This window comes from Chlorocebus sabaeus, chromosome 6 (genome assembly GCF_047675955.1).
Source record: "Chlorocebus sabaeus isolate Y175 chromosome 6, mChlSab1.0.hap1, whole genome shotgun sequence".
Lineage (NCBI taxonomy): Eukaryota > Metazoa > Chordata > Mammalia > Primates > Cercopithecidae > Chlorocebus > Chlorocebus sabaeus.
The window spans coordinates 48,842,136-48,860,067 of NC_132909.1; the positions used below are offsets into that span (position 1 = coordinate 48,842,136).

At 52.3% G+C, this 17,932-nt stretch overlaps 2 protein-coding genes across 5 annotated transcripts in view; one reads left to right on the top strand and one right to left on the bottom strand.

Moving 5' to 3' along the window:
- The window catches only part of RLN3 (relaxin 3), a 40,621-nt gene that overhangs the window by 17,283 nt on the left and 5,406 nt on the right, over window positions 1-17,932 (bottom strand). The window lies entirely within an intron of this gene.
- RFX1 (regulatory factor X1) overlaps window positions 2,498-17,932 on the top strand; it is a 46,392-nt gene continuing 30,957 nt past the window's right edge. For 3 of the 4 annotated variants that reach the window (XM_037992269.2, XM_037992274.2, XM_037992271.2), the window contains exons 1-2: window positions 2,518-2,715; window positions 15,030-15,403. In XM_037992269.2, coding sequence (XP_037848197.1) covers window positions 15,085-15,403 — 319 coding nt within the window. In that variant the 5' untranslated portion in view covers window positions 2,518-2,715; window positions 15,030-15,084. Of the gene's footprint in view, window positions 2,716-15,029; window positions 15,404-17,932 lie in introns of all 4 variants that reach the window. The other variant, XM_037992275.2, reaches the window with a different exon arrangement.

Genomic DNA, 17,932 nt, shown 5'->3' on the forward strand with positions numbered 1-17,932 from the left:
GCCACCACGCTTAGCTAATTGCTTTTTTTTTTTTTTTTTTTTTTAAGACAGAGTCTCCCTCTGTCGCCCAGGCTGGAGTACAGTGGCAGAATCTTGGTTCACTGCAACCTGCACCTCCCAAGTTCAAGCAATCCTCCTACCTCAGCCTCTGGAGTAGCTGGGATTACAAGCATACACCACCATGCCCGGCTAATTTTTGTAGAGACGGGTGTCTTGCTTTGTTGCCAAAGCTGGTCTTGAACTCCTTGGCTCAAGCAATCCTCCTAGCTTGACCTCCCAAAGTGCTGGGATTACAGGTGTGAGCCACCATAAATGAAGTCACCTTTTTTCACTTTTACAGCCCAGGGCCTTGCACTGAGGAAATAATGTTGGTTGCATTAGGGAACAAACTCAGGTGGAGTCACTTTCTGAATGCCACACAGCAGGGCTGCCATTAGACTTCAGGGCTCTCTGAGCCTGTTTTCTTTTCCTCTTGCTGTTCTAGGGCCTACCTGGGATGAGAGTGCAAAATTTCAGAGAAGGCCAAAGAGCTCAGTCATAATTGATACTTAAAACATAAAAAGTTGGCCGGGCGCGGTGGCTCAAGCCTGTAATCTCAGCACTTTGGGAGGCTGAGACAGGCGGATCACGAGGTCAGGAGATCGAGACCATCCTGGCTAACACGGAGAAACCCCGTCTCTACTAAAAATACAAAAAAATAAGCCAGGCGAGGTGGCGGGCGCCTGTAGTCCCAGCTGCTCGGGAAGCTGAGGCAGGAGAATTGCGCGAACCTGGGAGGCGGAAGCGTGCAGTGAGCGGAGATCCGACCACTGCACTCCAGCCTGGGCGACAGAGCGAGACTCCGTCTATTAAAAAAAAAAAAAAAAGTTAAAACCTAAAATTTAATATAAAAACGAAATCAATGACTATATATATATATTTAATGTTATTTTAGCCGGGCACGGTGGCTCACACCTGTAATCCCAGCACTTTGGGAGGCCGAGGCAGGCGGATCACGAAGTCAGGAGATCGAGACCATCCTGGCTCTAACACAGTGAAAACGCGTCTCTACTAAACATACAAAAAATTAGCGGGGCATGGTGGTGGCCGCCTGTAGTCCCAGCTACTCAGGAGGGTGAAGCCGGAGAATGACGTGAACCCGGTAGCCGGAGCTTGCAGTGAGCCGAGATTGCGCCACTGCACTCCAGCCTGGGCGACAGAGCGAGACTCCGTCTCAAAAAAAAAAAAATTATTTTAAACACAAGATCTGACTCTGAGCTTGCATAACGCATCTCACCTTAATCCCTGTGTTGGCGGATCCTGTCTTTATCTAAAATTGTGATGTGTTGTTTTGTTCATCATAGATTTTTTCCCATTAATTTGGATATTTAACAAATACTGAATTAGAAGATTATCTTGATGACTGAGTTTTTGCGCCCAAGATGCTCACCCTAGTCCGGGCTCTGTTTCTGTCTCTTCTCGTCCTGCAGCACCCGGACAGTCACTTGAGGAAACTGAGGCACGGAGGAGCGTATGTGTGGGAGGTGTGTGTGTGGCGGGGACTGTGGTGAGCTCTCCTGGGCGGACCGAGCTCCCTGGGCTGGGCCGGGAGCTGACCTTTGCTTATCTACCGCGGTTCAAGCCGCTAATGAAGTCCCCCGCCTTGCAGAGACCTTTCCCAGGGCGGCCGCACCGCCTGCAGGGCAGAGATAGCCGCGATCACCCAGGCAGCGGTGACCTTTTCCGGCTGGAGGGGACCGGGAGGCGGCAGAGGGCGCGGCGGCCGCGCTGTCTGGCCAGCTTGGGTGGAGGAGGATGTCGCCCCAGCGGGTGGGAGCTGGGATCGAACCCCGCCCCGGCCTCCCGCGTCCACCCAACCCCGACGCGCCCATGGGCAGTGGAGGCGGGGGAATGCGCGCCCAGTGACGTAATCGAACCCCGAGCCCGGCCTTCGCTGCTGTCGTCACAGAGGGTCTGCGCTGCGTCACCGCATTCCTCCCTTGACGTCAGCGCAAGAGGCCAGAAACTGGCCCACCGAGCGAGAGAGCAATCTGGAGCGGAGCCTTCCTTTCTCGCCTTTTTAATTTGGTAAGACATGTAAAGTAAACGCAGGAGCGAACTACAACTCCCAATCGGCCTTGCATGCCAAGCATGCGCACGACCTCCAGCCAGAGAGCGCGGCAAAGCTTTGGTAGATTGACGTCCTTTTAGTCGAACCAGGAGGTCGATTTTACAGCGGCAAACCAATCCCGTCCTCACAAGTCCCACCCCTTTATTCTTAGCCAGCTGGTTCCCTGCGGGAGTGACGGGCCCGGCTGCCTTTGAGGGTTCAGTTTCTTTTGATAGACATTCATACCGATGAATCAGATTGCTGGGAAGTCGAGAGGGTGTTGAAAAGCATGCATTGGAACCAATAGTTTATCTGCAAGGCCTGGCGCCGTCCAATCACTTCTCCTGGCGCCGCCAATCACCCGGGGCCCCGCCCCCAGCGCGTGACGTAAGTAGGGTGGGTAGCAACAGTTGCCCCGGTGAGGGAAACGGAGGCGCCATAGCCACGGTAGTCGTGGCGACCAAGCAACCCGGCAACGCGAGTCAACAACAACAACCGCCCGGCCGACCCCCACCCCCACCCCCCCGGCCTGGCCCGGGGACCCCAGCACGTCCAGTCCCCTTCCCAACATCGACTCCGAGACCTCCGAAAAGCCTTTCCGCAGAGAGCAGTGGGGAGAAGCGGAGGTAACCGGGGCGGCCCCGGGGTGGCTGGCCGGGCCGAGGCGGGCGGCGGGGCCGGGGCGGTGGATGTCTCTGTAATCACAGTCCGGGGGGAAGGGGCGGGCGGTCAAAATGGCGGCGGCGACTGTCTGGACCGTGGGGGAGGGGGCCGGGGCCCGACTGGAACGACACCACCCGCCCCCGTCCCCGCGGCCCGGCCCCCGCGAGGGGCGGGCGCTCCCAGGCCGGCGGCGAGTGGAGGTCGGCTGGCCGGGGCGGGGGGCTTTTATATGTCGGGAGGCGCGAAGGGGCGGGCCTGGGGAGGCTGGGCCAATGGGAGCGAGGGAGGGACGAGGCGGGGCCAAGGTGGGTGGGCGGAACCAGGAGGGAAAGTATGGGCGGGGCCCGCTGGGTCTCCCCAACCTCCACCTCCGGAACCAGGTGGGGCAACCACCACCCGGGCCTCCTTCCAGATCCCTAAGCGATTGTCTTCTTCCTTAAGAGCCTTGCAGTTGTCCCCAGGACTCAGAGCTTGGACAAGTGCCTGTCCATCTGAGGCCTCGGTTTTCCATCCTATAAAATGGGGAGAATCATTGACATCGCCCTTTTTCTGCAGTACGGGGACTCCTCATTCCTTCCAGGAATTTCGCTTACGGCTTATCTTTGAACTTTTTCCTCCTATCTACTGTTTCTGAATTTGGTTTGATAAAATAACTGTCAGCTAGTCCTGATTTCAACACTGCAGCCCACTCCTAAACCTGCCACCTTCTCTCTGGGAGGAGTTTCATGGAGGAGCTAGGAATCGATTTGGCTTTAGCGTGGAGGATTTGGTTTGCAGAAATCAAAGTTCATGGCAGGGAGGAGTGATCATGAGGGACTGCTTTAGAGGAACAGAAACCTGAGTGCTTTTCTCTGGGCTGCTGTTTGAGACCTGATGTTTCCTGGTTTGGGGTTGCAGGGGTTTGTTCCTGGTGATGGGACGTTTCTGGGTCCTGCCCACTGAGGTCTCCCCTACTGGGAATGGGGGAGCAAATGGCGCCTGAGGAAATTTCTTAGATTTTTTTAAAGCCGCTTCTCTTGGCCAGACACATGTTTTTGTGTCAAATGAGTGTCAACCGAGTCACATGTCACTGACAAGGTCCCAGCCTCTAGGGCCACGTGGGCAGGAGCGGTCAGAGGAAAGGGGAAGCTATCCATATTTGTGAGAGGAGAATCTTTGCCACTGCTTTTTAGGGTGACAATATCCTGCCAGCTCAGGATATTTTTTTTTAAGTAGCCAGCCAGGCCAAGTCTCCTTGGGTTATTCTCCGTCTTGCTTTTGAGCTTAGTGTCGGTGTGCAAACTGCAGCGGTTTCCTTTTAAATTAGTCAATAAATTCCAAGGAAAAGGATCATTTCAGGCTTTTCCCCAAGAGTTTGAGATTAGTCTGGTGGGGGCTGGCGGTTCCTCACTTCTCCAGGTACTTTTTCTAGGCCAGGCCCTTTTTAGAGGAGGCAGGGACTCTTTGAAAGTTAGGACAGGTGGAGATTAATTTTCAGTAAAACAAACAAGCAAACAAGAAAGCTAGAAATGCCAAGTTGCTAGAAGGATCATCAGCACTTTTTTTTTTTTTTTTTGGAGACAGAGTCTCGCTGTGTTGCCAGGCTGGAGCGCAGTGGCTTGATCTCGGCTCACTGCAGCCTCTGCCTCCCAGGTTCAAGCGATTCTCCTACCTCAGCCTCCTGAGTAGCTGGGACTGCAGGCGAGCGCCATCATGCCTGGCTAATTTTTGTATTTTTAGTAGAGACGGGGTTTCACCATGTTGGTCAGGATGGTCTTTATCTCTTGACCTCGTGATCCACCCGCCTCAGCCTCCCAAAGTGCTGGGATTACAGGCGTGAGCCACCACACCCGGCTAGCACTTCTTAGAAAGGCTAACTGAGCAGGCTGGGCGTGGTGGCTCACGCCTGTAATCCGAGCACTTTGGGAGGCTGAGATGGGTGGATCACCTGGAGGTCAGGAGTTTGAGACCAGCCTGGCCAGCATGGTTAAACCCTATCTCTACAAAAAATTAGCCAGGCGTGGTGGCACATACCTGTAATCCTAGCTACTCAGGAGGCTGAGGCACGAGAATTTTTTGAGCCTGGGAGGCGGAAGTTGCAGTGAGCTGAGATCGCGGGCCACTGCACTCCAGTCTGGGCAACAAAGAGTGAGACTCTTGTCTCAAAAAGAAAAAGAAAAAGAAAAAGCTAACTGAGCAGAAAGTGATGTTACCAATTATGTGGTCTTGTTGACTGCCTCAGTCACTAGTTCCATTTACAGGTGAAGGGCCTGAGGAGTCATTTGACTAGGAAGAGAACACTAGGTTGGTTTGAAGCAGACTTGAAACAGTCAGCTTTTCTAGCTGTGTGCTCTTAGCCGAGTTACTTAAGTTCTCTCTGGGCCTCGGTTTTCCCTCCTTTCATCTAGGGGCAGTAGTCCTTGGTAATCCTTTCAATCTCATGTCTCTGTGCTATGGATCCCGGAAAATAATACCTGTGCAACCTCAAATACATAGGAACTGCTGAAACTAACTAAATACAAAGTGATTGCTAACATAGTTATGTTAATGTTAGCCTCTGCTGTTATGGTGATTGTCACTTCCTGTTCAACCCTCCGAAATACACAGTTGGCTTTTATTTTTATCATTTTGAATCCAGTGAGAGCTCTCGTGGCTTTAAAGGTTGACCCGCTTCTCGCTGGCTGGACTGTGTGGGTCGATGACAGGGAGCCAGGAAGCTGGCTACCAGGAATCCAGTTTGTAGTGGGAAAGTCACTCCCCTTGCTGCTGAATGGCTGTTCTCCGGCTTTAGGAGAGTCACTAGAAAGAAAAATCCTGGCCAGGTACAGTGTCTCAATTTGGGTGCTCACTCCCCTAGTACTTTGGGAGGCCAAAGCAGGTGGATTACTTGAGGTAAAGAGTTCAAGACCAGCCTCGCCAACATGATGAAACCCTATCTCTACTAAAAATACAAAAAGTAGCCGGGCATGGTAGCACATGACTGTAGTCCCAGCTACTTAGGAGGCCGAGGCAGGAGAATCCCTTGAACCGGGGAGATGGAAGTTGCAGTGAGCCAAGACCGTGCCACTCTACTGGAGCCTGGGTGACAGAGCAAGACTCTGTCTCAAAACAAACAAACAAAATGCTACTTGGGCTCAGGCCTAGACTCAGTCCCAAGCCTTCCAGGAGGCAGCTGGGTGAGTGGGGATGTGGACATTGTGGGAAAGGTGGGGAGCTGGAAATGGTGTTTCTGGAGCTGAGGTCCTCACCCTTCTCCTCTGTCATGTACCTGAGCATCTCGGGGAAGGAGATGGTCAGGCTGCCCCTCCCAGAGATGCTGCCTTCGATAGCAGCTGCACAGGACGTGGTCTTCCTAGGCTCGAGAGACTCCCACGTGCTCCCCAGGCCTGTTCTGGACCAGAAGGCGTTGCCTGGCTCTGTAGCACAAGCCGGCTACTGGCAGGAGGAAGTAACTTTCTCACAAGGTCTCAGCAGTCGGTAGACTGGAACCTGCCTTTGCTGCTCACTAGCAGTGTGTTCTGGTGCATCGTTTATGCTGCTTGGACAGTAAGAGTCGAAACCCCCCATGTACCTGCTAGTTTTCTTTTCTTTTTTTTTTTTTTTTTGAGACAGAGTCCTACTCTGTCACCCAGGATGGAGTGCAGTGGCATGATCTCAGCTCACCACAACCTCCACCTCCCGGGTTCAAGCAATTCTCCTGCCTCAGCCCCCCAAGTAGCTGGGAATACAGATGCCCACCACCATGCCCAGCTAATTTTTGTTTTGTTTTGGTATGGTTTTTTTGAGATGGAGTTTCTCTCTTGTTGCCCAGGCCGGAGTGCAATGGCGTGATTGCATTGCAACCTCCGCCTCCCAGGTTCAAGAGATTCTCCTGCCTCAGCCTCCCAAGTAGCTGGGATTACAGGTGCCTGCCACCATGCCCAACTAATTTTTGTATTTTTAGTACAGACAGGGTTTCACCATGTTGGCCAGGCTGGTCTTGAACTCCTGACCTCAGGGGATCCACCCGCTTTGGCCTCCCAAAGTGCTGGAAGTACAGGTGTGAGCCACCGCAGCAGCCTAATTTCTGTATTTTTAGTAGAGACAGGGTTTCACCATGTTGGCCAGGTTAGACTTGAATTCTGACTTCAGGTGATCTGCCCACCTCGGCCTCCCAAAATGTTGGGATTGCAGGTGTGAGCCACTGCTCCCGGCCTTGTCTGTCAGTTTTCTAGGAGCTGAGACAGAGTGAGGGGCAAGGCCCACGAGGTCTCTGCCGTTGGGGAACTTACCTTTCCAGTCATGGAGGGAAGAGGAACTAGGAGGAAGAAAATAAATCCAGCCAGATGCAGTGGCTCATGCCTGTAATCCCAGCACTTTGGGAGGCTGAGACATGAGGATCACTTAAGCTCAGGAGTTTGAGACCAGCCTGGGCAACATAGCTAGACTCCATTTCTTAAAAAGATTAAAAAATTAGCCAGGTGTCATGGCACAGGCCTGTGGTCCCATATACTCTGGAGGCTGAGGCCAGAGGATCACTTGTGCCCAGGAATTCAAGGTTATAGTGAGCTGTGATTGTGCCACTGCACTCCAGCCTGGGCAACAGAGCAAGACCCTGTCTCTAAAAAACGAAAAAGAAAGAAAATAAACTCAACAGGGAAGCACAGTGTCAGTAAGCAAATAAAATAGTAGTATGTGCTTTAGACCCAAGGAAATGTGTATGAGCTGAGACCTGAATAAGGAGGAGAAGCCAGCCGTGAAGGTGGCGGTGGGGACAGCATACCAGGTGGGAGGAAGAGGTGGGGCCGAGGCCGTGAGGCAGGAATGGATCTGCAGCATTCTTTTTTTTTTTTTTTTTTTTTTTTTTTTTTTTTTGCAGAGAGGCTCACTGTAACCTCTGCCTCCTGGGTTCAAGCAATTCTTCTACCTCGGCCTCCTGATTTTTAAAATTTTTTTGTCGAGATGGAGTCTCAGCTATGCTGCTAAGACTGGTCTCAAACTTCTGGGCTCAAGCAATCTTCCTGCCCTGGGCTCTCAAAAGTGCTGAGATGACAGGCGTGAGCCGCCATGCCTGTCCAGGATATATTTTAAAGAGACAGGGTCTTGTTCTGTTGCCCAGACTGGAGTGTGGTGGTGTGATCATAGCTCACTGAAGCCTGGAACTCCTGGGCTCAAATGATTCTCCCACCCCAGCCTCCCGAGCAGCGGGGACTTCAGGTGAGGGGTACTATACCTAACTGATTTTCGCAGTTTTTTATAGAGATAAGGCATCACTTCGTTGCTTAGGCTGGTCTTGAACTCCTGGGCTCAAGTGATCCTCCAATCTTGGCCTCCCAAAGTGGTGGGATTATAGATGTGAGCACTGTGCCCAGTCATTAGGAGATGTGTGTGTGTGTGTGTGTGTGTGTGTGTGTGTATTTGTATGCATGCAGTGGCACAATCTCATCTTACTGCAACCTCTGCCCCACCAGACGCAAGCAATCCTCCTGCCTAAGCCTCCTGAGTAGCTGGGATTACAGCCACACACCACCACGCCCAGCTAATTTTTGTATTTTTAGTAGAGACGGGGTTTCCCCATGTTGGCTAGACTGGCTTCAAACTCCTGACCTCAAATGATCCACCCACCTCGGCCTTCCAAAGTGCTGGGATCACAAGCATGAGCCACCACACCCGGCCTCTAGGATATATTTTGGAGGAGTAATTGACAAATCTTCTAAATGAATTGAATATAGAGGATGAGAGAAACACACATCATCCCATTTAATTTTACCATTCTTCTACAAGTTCATTATTGAAGCCATTCTACAGATGAAGAGAGTGAGTTTTCCTTCTATGTCTTTGGGAGGGCCTTGCTGAAGATGTAAACTATTTGATTAGACAATCTGGCATCCAAAACAGGGGTCAGACCAGGCGCTGTGGCTCATGCCTGTAATCCCAGCACTGTGGGAGGCCAAGGTGGGAGGATCACCTGAGGTCAGAAGTTCAAGACCAGCCTGGCCAACATGGTGAAACCCCATCTGTACTAAAAATACAAAAGCTAGCCAGGTGTGGTGGCGGGCACCTGTAATCCCAGCTTCTCAGGAGGCTGAGGCAGGAGAATCGCTTGAACCTGGGAGGCAGAGGTTGCAGTAAGCAGAGACTGTGCCATTGCACTCCAGCCTGGGCAACAAGAGCGAAAATTTGCCTCAAAAAAAAAAAAAAAAAAACCCAACACAGGGGTCAACAAACTATGCCCTGCTGCCTGTTTTTGTTTGGCTGGTGAGCGAAGAATGATTTTTATATTTTTAAATTATTGGAAATATCAAAACTGGAATTATATTTCATGATATGTAAAAATTACATGAAGTTAAAATCTCAGTGTCTAGAAATAAAGTTTTATTTGCACACAGCCTGCTCATTTGTTTACCTATTGTGCATGGCCACTTTCACATTACAGTGGCAGAGTTGAACAACTGCTGCAGAGACTAGCCACAAAACTGAAAATATTTACTGCTTGGCCCTTTACAGAACTTTGCCAAGCCCTCATTTAAAGTAATAGATTTAAACAGTCTCCATAAACAGCTGCTGGCTTTGAAGATAGGTGCAGCCACTAGTGCTTTTCTTGGCAGATTCATTGCCAAAGAACAGTTTGTTCAGTAATGCCCTCGTTTTATGTGCCAGGCTCCATAAAGAAAGGGTTCTCATGCTCAAATATATGGACAATACCTCATGCTATGTATGTGATTTATTTCTCTCTAGGGAACAAACCTGCATAATTGCTTAATATAGGCTCCTTAAAAGGTAGAAAAGGGCTCTTTGGTCAAATAATTGTAGGAAAAAGATTGACAATCAGTGCTGAGAAGGCCTCCAATAGAGAAGTTGGTTTGGTTGTTCCTTGATCTCCCACCTCCTCCTTTTGAGCTCAGCCTTTTAGAAATTAATCATCACCTCCTCTTCTTGCCCCTGAGTGGAAGGGATGAGGCCCATGGGCTTTGTGTCCCTAGGAGGAGAAAGAGCCAGTAAGTGAGGAGCTTTTAAAGCCCTTTCTTTGTGGGAGGGGCCACAAGGGGCCAGCTGTCTTAGGGCTGAGAAAGCCAAGGTCAGCATTTCTCAGAGTGCTGTCAGGACTGGCTGCCTCAGAATCATCTAAGGGACTAGCTGAAACAGACTCTGGGGCCATTTCAGACTCACTGGGCAGCAGAGCCCAGGAATCTGCATGATGTTGCCGATGAAAGCTTAGGTTGGATTTCCTCTTGGTGTCCCCTCCCAAGAGCTTGAAGATCCTGTCTCCTTCCTCCTCTGTCCCAACCTGGCTTGGATATTTGTTGAATGAATAATAACACCTGCCACTTATCAGTTTATTGGGTGCTGAGCTGATCTCATTGGATCTTTTTCTTTTTTTTTTTCCTTGAAACAGAGTCTTGCTGTCACCCAGTCACCCAGGCTGGATTGCAGTGGTGTGATCTCTGCTCACTGCACCCTCTGCCTCCCAGGTTCGAGTGATTCTCCTGCCTCAGCCTCCTGAATAGCTGGGACTACAGGCACGAGCCACCATACCTGGCCAATTTTTGTATTTTTAGTAGAGATGGGTTTTCGCCATGTTGGCCAGGCTGGTCTCAAACTCCTGACCTCAGGTGATCCACCTGCCTCGGCCTCCCAAAGTGCTGGGATTATAGGTGTGAGCCACCGCACCTGGCCTGATCTCATTGGATCTTTGTAGCAATTTGATGAATTGGGTGTTCTCGTTATCCCCAGGTGACAGGCAAACTGAGGCCCAGAAGAAGGTTGGTAATATGTTCATGAGTTAAGACAGCGCTAGGGTTCATGTGGCTGAGGGTCTGACACCAGGCAGATGAAGGGTCGTCGGCTACAGTGACTTGAGTACCCGAGCTGGGCCAGATTTGGACCCGATGGTGTGAGGAACCTCATCCCGTCTAACTCTGGCAGAAGGAGTTTGGGGAGGGCAGGGACTGGAGGAAGATGGTCTTCGCCCTGTTCAAGGCAGGTAGTAGCCTTTTCTCTCTCACGGTGGGCAAGTTTCCCTGCTGCCCGAGTCCCTGGGCCTTGGAGCACTAAGGCTGGCCACCTGCTAGGTGGGAAGACCCCAAACAGCTTCTCATCCTGCCTGCCTCCACTCCTCCTACCAGAGTGACCTCACCTGGCAGGAAGCGTGGCCCCAGGGCCCTGTCAGCTCAGTTCCCGCCAGCCAGGAGGGTCCTGGGGTCCCTTCCCAGCCTGCCGCAAGCCCAGAGGGCACACCCAAGAGGCAAGTGTAAGATCCTGTTTCCTTCATCCTCAGCAGCCCAAAGCTCTGGACGCTGGAAGGGGGGCAGGGCCAGGAGGTATTTTCATCTTTCCTGGAACTGTGTTAAAGGGCCCTGGGCAGTGAAGGGAGCCAGAGCCATTTCCTGCGTGCTTATAGCATGCCAGATGCCTGGCCACGCGCTGCCCACAGGATCAGGTTGAACTCCTCAGAGGCCCCGCCTTTTAGGGCCAGCCGTCCTCCCATTTCACAGATAGAGCCGTAGAGACTCCCCTCAAAAGTCATACAGCTAGAAGGAAGTCAAGTTCAAATCATGGCACATCCATCCCTGTCCAGGGCGTGTTTCTCACCTGCCTTGCCCCACTGCTAACTCCGACACCTCTTGAGTTTGGCATCCAAGGGCAGAACCTGGAACCCAGGGGGAGGGAGGCACAGGGAGGCGTGAAGAATGGGAACCACTGCACTGCCCGGCCTCCTGTGGGCTGCTCGGGCTGACTTCCCCGTCGCCCGTTCTGCTGCCCTTAACGGCGGCCTTTGGCAGGGAGTGTAACCTCTGCAGGTGACGCTTGAGTCTCCCTGTTGGAAGAACTGGCAAGATGCCGTGTACTGACTTTAAGAAGCAAATGAAGATTGGGCGCAGTGGCTCATGCCTGTAATCCCAGCACTTTGGGAGGCCAAGGCAGGTGGATTACTCGAGGTCAGGAGTTCGAGACCTGCCCAGCCAACATGGTGAAACCCTGTCTCCACTAAAAACACAAAAATTAGCCGGGTGTGGTGGCAGGTGCCTGTAGTCCCAGCTACTCGGGAGGCTGAGGCAGGAGAATCGCTTGAACCCGTGGGGGCAGAGGTTGCAGTGAGCCGAGATCGCACCACTGTACTCCAGCCTGGATGACAGTGATACTCCGTCTCAAAAAAAAAAAGCAAATGAGCCCTGTGCCTGGCATCCTGAGTGGGGATGGAGGCTGACATATGTATCTGGGGGTCAGAAAGACCTGCGTTCAATCCCCCCGTCACCATTGCTCAAGGCTTTCAGCAGCCTACCCCTCAGCCTCGCTCAACTGTAAAATGGGCATGATGGTGCCTCCCTCACACGGCTGCCGGGAGGTGACCTCAGTGGAGGGCTCTGGGGGCTCCTGGTCAACCAACAACAGTTGTTGTTTTTTACCTCCTCCTTCCTTTGAGGGTCACCCTGCGGCTGGAGGGCCACCTGGGAACATGGTGGCACACAGGTGCTGAGTGTTAGTGCAGAAGAGGCTCTGGTCCAGTTGCCAGCCAGGATGCAGTACTGCCCGGTGTCACAGCCAGCTGCAGGCAGGGTTCTCAGACCCAAATTCCTTCTGGGGCCAGGCAGGAGCCACAAAAGCATGGAGCTGTGTGGAGCCTTTCCTCTTAACCACTCATGCCTCTGCCCCACTGTCTCTCAAATGCTTCGGACCTGGGGATAGGGCTTATAAGTACAAGGGTCCCCACAACATCTGCCGATCCCCTGCTGCAGCAGGGCTGAGACGGAGGGAGGCCATGCCCAGCCCAGCACCTAGGAGAGGGACACGCCCTTTAGCAGCCAGGCCCGCCCTGTTCTTTCCTTTTGTTTTGTTTTGCTCTGAGACAGGGTGTTGCTCTGTCACTGAGGCTGGAGTGCAGTGGAGCAATCTCACAATCTCAGCTCACTGCACAACTTCCACGTCCCAGATTCAACCGATTCTCCCACCTCAGCCTCCTGAGTAGCTGGGATTACAGGCGCACACCACTACTCCCGTTTAATTTTTTTTTTTTTTTGAGACAGAGTGTCACTCTGTTGCCCAGGCTGGAGTGCAGTGACAAGATCTCGGCTCATTGCAACTTCCCCCTCCCAGTTTCAAGCGATTCTCCTGCCTCAGCCTCCTAAGTAGCTGGGATTACAGGCACGTGCCACCATCCCCAGCTGATTTTTGTATTTTTAGTAGAGACGGGGTTTCACCATGTTGACCAGGCTGGTCTTGAACGCCTGACTTCAGGTGATACAGCCGCCCCGGCCTCCCAAAGTGTTGGGATTACAGACGTGAGCCACCGAGCTCGGCCAAGGCCGGCCCTGTTCTGAGGTCAGCCACAGCTGCCAGGTTCTCAGTGCAGCCTGGGCCTGCTCCCAGCTCCGTGGCCCCTGGCCACAGAAGGGTACCGTCCCACTGATGAGCTTACATCTGGTGTCAAGACCCATAACTGCCCCCGGGCAGAGGGCCCCAGAAGCCCTTGTGGCCTCATGCAGCTCACAGGAGCTTTTTGGACTCAAAACACCTTCCCACTGGAAATGCTGATCAGAATCCCAAGTCCAGATGGCAGGCACGCAGGGAACTGGCACGGGTCCCCGGGAGACAGCTTTCCCCATGACTCTGCTTCCCGGCAATAAACTGATGAGTCAGGAGTGCAGAACACCAGAGTTCAAACGCAGCCCTGCCACTTCCCCGCTGTGTGGCCTGGGGCAAGCACCTTAACCTCTCTGAGCCTCAGCTCCCTATCTAGCAGACAGAACCCAAACCCAGGCATGGTTGTTGGAAAGTTTAAAATGAAATAGGCCAGGCGTGGTGGCTCACACCTAGAATCCCAGCACTTTTTGGGAGGCTAAGGCGGGAGAATCGCTTGAGCCCAGGAGTTTAAGACCAGCCTGGGCATGATAATGAGACTCCCGTCTCTGAAAAAAATAATTATATGTATATATCTCTCTCATATATGTGTATATAAATATACATATAAATATATAGATATAGAAATATACATATATAATGCACATATGTATACATATTTATATTACATAGACAATATAAATATACATATATATGCATATTTCAATATACGCATACTATATACACACATATATGTATATTTATATATGTATATGTATATTTCAACATATAAATAAAAATATACACACACACACACACACACACACACACACACACATATATAGACAGAGTCTTGCTGTGTTGCCCAGGCTGGAGTGCTGTGGTATAATCTTGGCTCACTGCAACCTCCACCTCCCAGGTTCAAGTGATTCTCCTGCCTCAGCCTCCAGAGTAACTGAGACTACAGGCATGCACTACTACACCCGGCTAAATTTTGTATTTTTAGTAGAGATGCGGTTTCACCATGTTGGCCAGGCTGGTCTCAAACTCCTGACCTCAAGCGATCTGCTTGCCTCAGCCTCCCAAGGTGCTGGAATTACGGGTGTGAGCCACTGTGCCTGGCCTAATATATATTTTATTTTATTATTATTATTATTTTTGAGACAGAGTCTTACTCTGCTGCCCAGGCTGGAGTACAGTGGCGTGATCTTGGCTCACTGCAAGCTCTGCCTCCTGGGTTCATGCCATTCTCCTGCCTCAGCCTCCCGAGTAGCTGGGACTACAGGTGCCTGCCACCATGCCCAGCTAATTTTTTTGTATTTTTAGTAGAGACGGGGTTTCACCGTGTTAGCCAGGATGGTCTCGATCTCCTGACCTGGTGATCCGCCCACCTCGGCCTCCCAAAGTGCTGGAATTACAAGCGTGAGCCACTGCGCCCGGCCTAATGTATATTTTTAAAAGGTGAACTAACATAGGGAAAGTGCCCAGCCCCATGCCTGGCCTGCAGGAGCCCTCAGGAAGTGCCCACTTGGGGTCCTCAGCTAAGGAGATGGAGGCAAGGCAGGGGGCAGCCCCTGGCATTTGAGACTGAACTAGTGAGAACCGTACCATTTTTCTCTGGGTGAGGGCACAGAGCAACCACACGGGCCCAAGTTTCCCCGCGGTGCGGGGAAATGCAATCCTACATGGATGTGGGGGTCTCTGGGTACCAGGGACTGGGAAGGCAGGACTCCTGGCTTGGGGTGAGTCAGGGGCGCGGAGTGGGGCTCTAGCCCTGGTCTACAGCCGGTCCCCCTGCAGTGACAGGTTGGATATTTCTGGCCACCAGCCTGGGGATTTAATTAAGTTAGTGATGAACCCAAGCACATCTCCAGGGAGCCCAGAGCTGTCCCTGCTTTCTCTGCCTGTGGATTAATTCCTGTTTTTCCTTCTTTTGTTTTGTTTTGTTTTTCTCTCCCCCCTCCCCGTCTTTCTTCCCAAGGAATTAAAAAAAAAAAAAAAAAGCCTTATTTATTATCATTTTCCCCACCGTTGGCATGGCAACACAGGCGTATACTGAGCTACAGGCAGCCCCGCCACCATCCCAGCCGCCACAGGCCCCACCACAAGCCCAGCCTCAGCCGCCACCGCCACCACCCCCAGCGGCACCACAGCCCCCACAGCCGCCCACCGCTGCTGCCACCCCTCAGCCCCAATATGTCACCGAGCTGCAGAGCCCCCAGCCCCAGGCACAGCCACCGGGCGGCCAGAAGCAGTACGTGACGGAGCTCCCGGCTGTACCCGCACCCTCACAGCCAACTGGTGCGCCCACCCCGTCGCCTGCACCCCAGCAGTACATCGTGGTCACTGTCTCTGGTAAGTGCTGCGCGCTCGTGTGTCCCGAAAACTCCTCTCAGAGTTGTTCAGGTAGCCTAGCCCCCAGGTGTGAAGGCACAGGGCTGCCATGCCCCCCAAGGTTTCTGGATGGGACTTGGGGCATCACTAGGGCAGGGGTGCTCAAGCCATACAAGGAGGCCTCTGTCCCCCCAAACTCCTTCCCAGCAGAGCAGATCTTAGAGCTTCTGTTTTTGGTTTTATTTTGTTTTTTGAGACAGAGTCTCATTCTGTTGCCCAGGCTGGAATGCAGTGGTGCAATCACAGCTCACTGCAGGCTCAACCTTCCAGGCTCAAGCAATCCTCCCACCTCAGCCTCCCACGTAGCTGAGACACAGGTGCCCACCACCATGCCTGGATGATTTTTTAAATTTTTTGTAGTGATGGGGTCTCCCCATGTCGCTCAGGCAGGTCTGAAACTCCTGGCCTCAAATGATCCTCCCACCTCAGTCTCCTGAGTTGCTGGGACTACAGGTGTGCAGCTGTGCCCAGCTAATGTTTGTTTTGTTTTGTTTTTGTATTTTTTTGTAGAGATGAGGTCTTGCCATATTGCCTAGGCTGGTCTCAAACTCCTGGGCTCAAGCGATCCTCCTGCCACAGCCTCCCAAAATGCTGGGAATACAGGCATGAGCCACCATGCTCAGCCTCTTAGAGCTGCTCTGACCTCTCTTTGCAAGTAAGATGTCCCTGGAAGAAGGGTTTGGGCAGTGGCATCAAAATTTGCATGGACCTGTGGGAGACAGAGGGTGTGGTCCAGGCCTGGCCTGTCTACACACCAGTCTTTTGATCTCCCTGCTCTGGTTTCCTCATTTGTGGTGGAATCATCACAGCTCCTCGCTCTCAGGGGACACATGCGAGGGTCTAATAGCCAGGATGGCCTCGAGTGGGCACTTCAGGGAGGTCAGCTGTGGGGGGCCTGTACATGTCACCTCCCCTTCCTAGAGGAGCCACGCTGTTGTTTTGGGCAGGATCCAGGCTCCGGCCCTTTTCTTTGTTTTTGCTTTTCTTTCTCATGACATAGGCTAAGGCACACAGGACCTGCGTTGAGAGCAGGCCATCTTGGACAGACCTGTTGCCCTCTGAGCATTTCCCATAGTAAACGTAGTGATGATGTTTTGGCTTGTTTAGGGTCTGCCTGAGGGCTGGGTGTCTGTCTCGACGGACTCAGTGCTCTGATGGGAATGGCAGCACAGCCTGGGCATTGGGCTAGATTTGTGTGTTTTTTTGGTTTAGAGATGGGGTCTTGCTATGCTGTCCAGACTGACCTCGAACTCTTGGGCTCAAGTGATTCTCCTGCCTCAGCCTCGTGGGTAGCTGGGACTACAGGCCCCTGCAACTGTGCCCAGCTGGTGTGTTTTTAATGTGCTCTGTGGAGGACAGAGGCCTCAGTGGGAGCCTGGATCACAGCTCACTCTGGTCCTTCTCAGAATGGGAATGGAAGGGGTGAGACCATCAGGGCATCCTGAGGGGCTATGGAAGGGGTGGGTGAAGATGTGATTGGGGACCATAAGGTCATAAAGAGTCATCAAAATATGTAGCAATTCGCCAAGTGCAGTGGCACACATCTGTAATCCCAGCACTTTGGGAGGCCGAGATGGGCGGATCACTTGAGGTCAGGAGTTTGAGACCAGCCTGGCCAACATGGTGAAAACCCGTCTCTACTAAAATATAAAAATTAGCTGGGTGTGGTGGCGCGAGCCTGTAATCCCAGCTACTCAGGAGGCTGAGGCAGAAAAAATCACTTAAACCTGGGAGGCAGAGGTTGCAGTGAGCTGAGATTGCGCCACTGCACTCCAGCCTGGGTGATGGAGCGAGAATCCATCTCAAAAAAAAAAAAAAAAAAAAAAAACGAAAAGTGTAGCAATTGGCCCCATCGTGGAACAGAGCAGATGGGGCTGGGACCCTGGGCAGTGTCCCAGAGGCTTCTGGCAGTGTCCACATGGGAGGTCCGGGGTCTCTGGGAGAGGTTTGGGATGGGGACATGCAGGGACTCAGGGCAGTGATTCTTTACTGTATGGACGGAGTGGAGATGTCCACATGAGCGCCACACTTAGTGCCCTCCTGCCTGTGTAGACACAGCCCTGCCCTGGTTGAGGTCAGGCTGCGGACTGGTGAGCCCCTGGTGGGTTCTCAGCACTGCTCAGAAATCCCGCAACATTTCCTTAACAGTGAACTTCATGCTCCAAGAAACCCATTCTCCCTCTACCCCGCCTTCACCTCCATCACCTCTGTCTCATATTATGCTACTGGTTCCTGACCCTGAGGCAGCCTTACTGGGGACAGAGTACCATCAGGCAACCACAGGGACCCCTTCTCCCGCCCAACTCCTGGGGTGCATCTGCACCCACTACCTCTGCCTTCTCCTTGGATTAAGCAGCATCGCCCATATCCAGGACACACTTCTGCCATTGCTCCTTCTAGTCCCTTCCGCATGACTTAATCCCCCTCTTGCAGATCTTCCCATCCACCCATCAAGGTGGAAGAGCACCCATTTTGTTTATTTTTTATGTA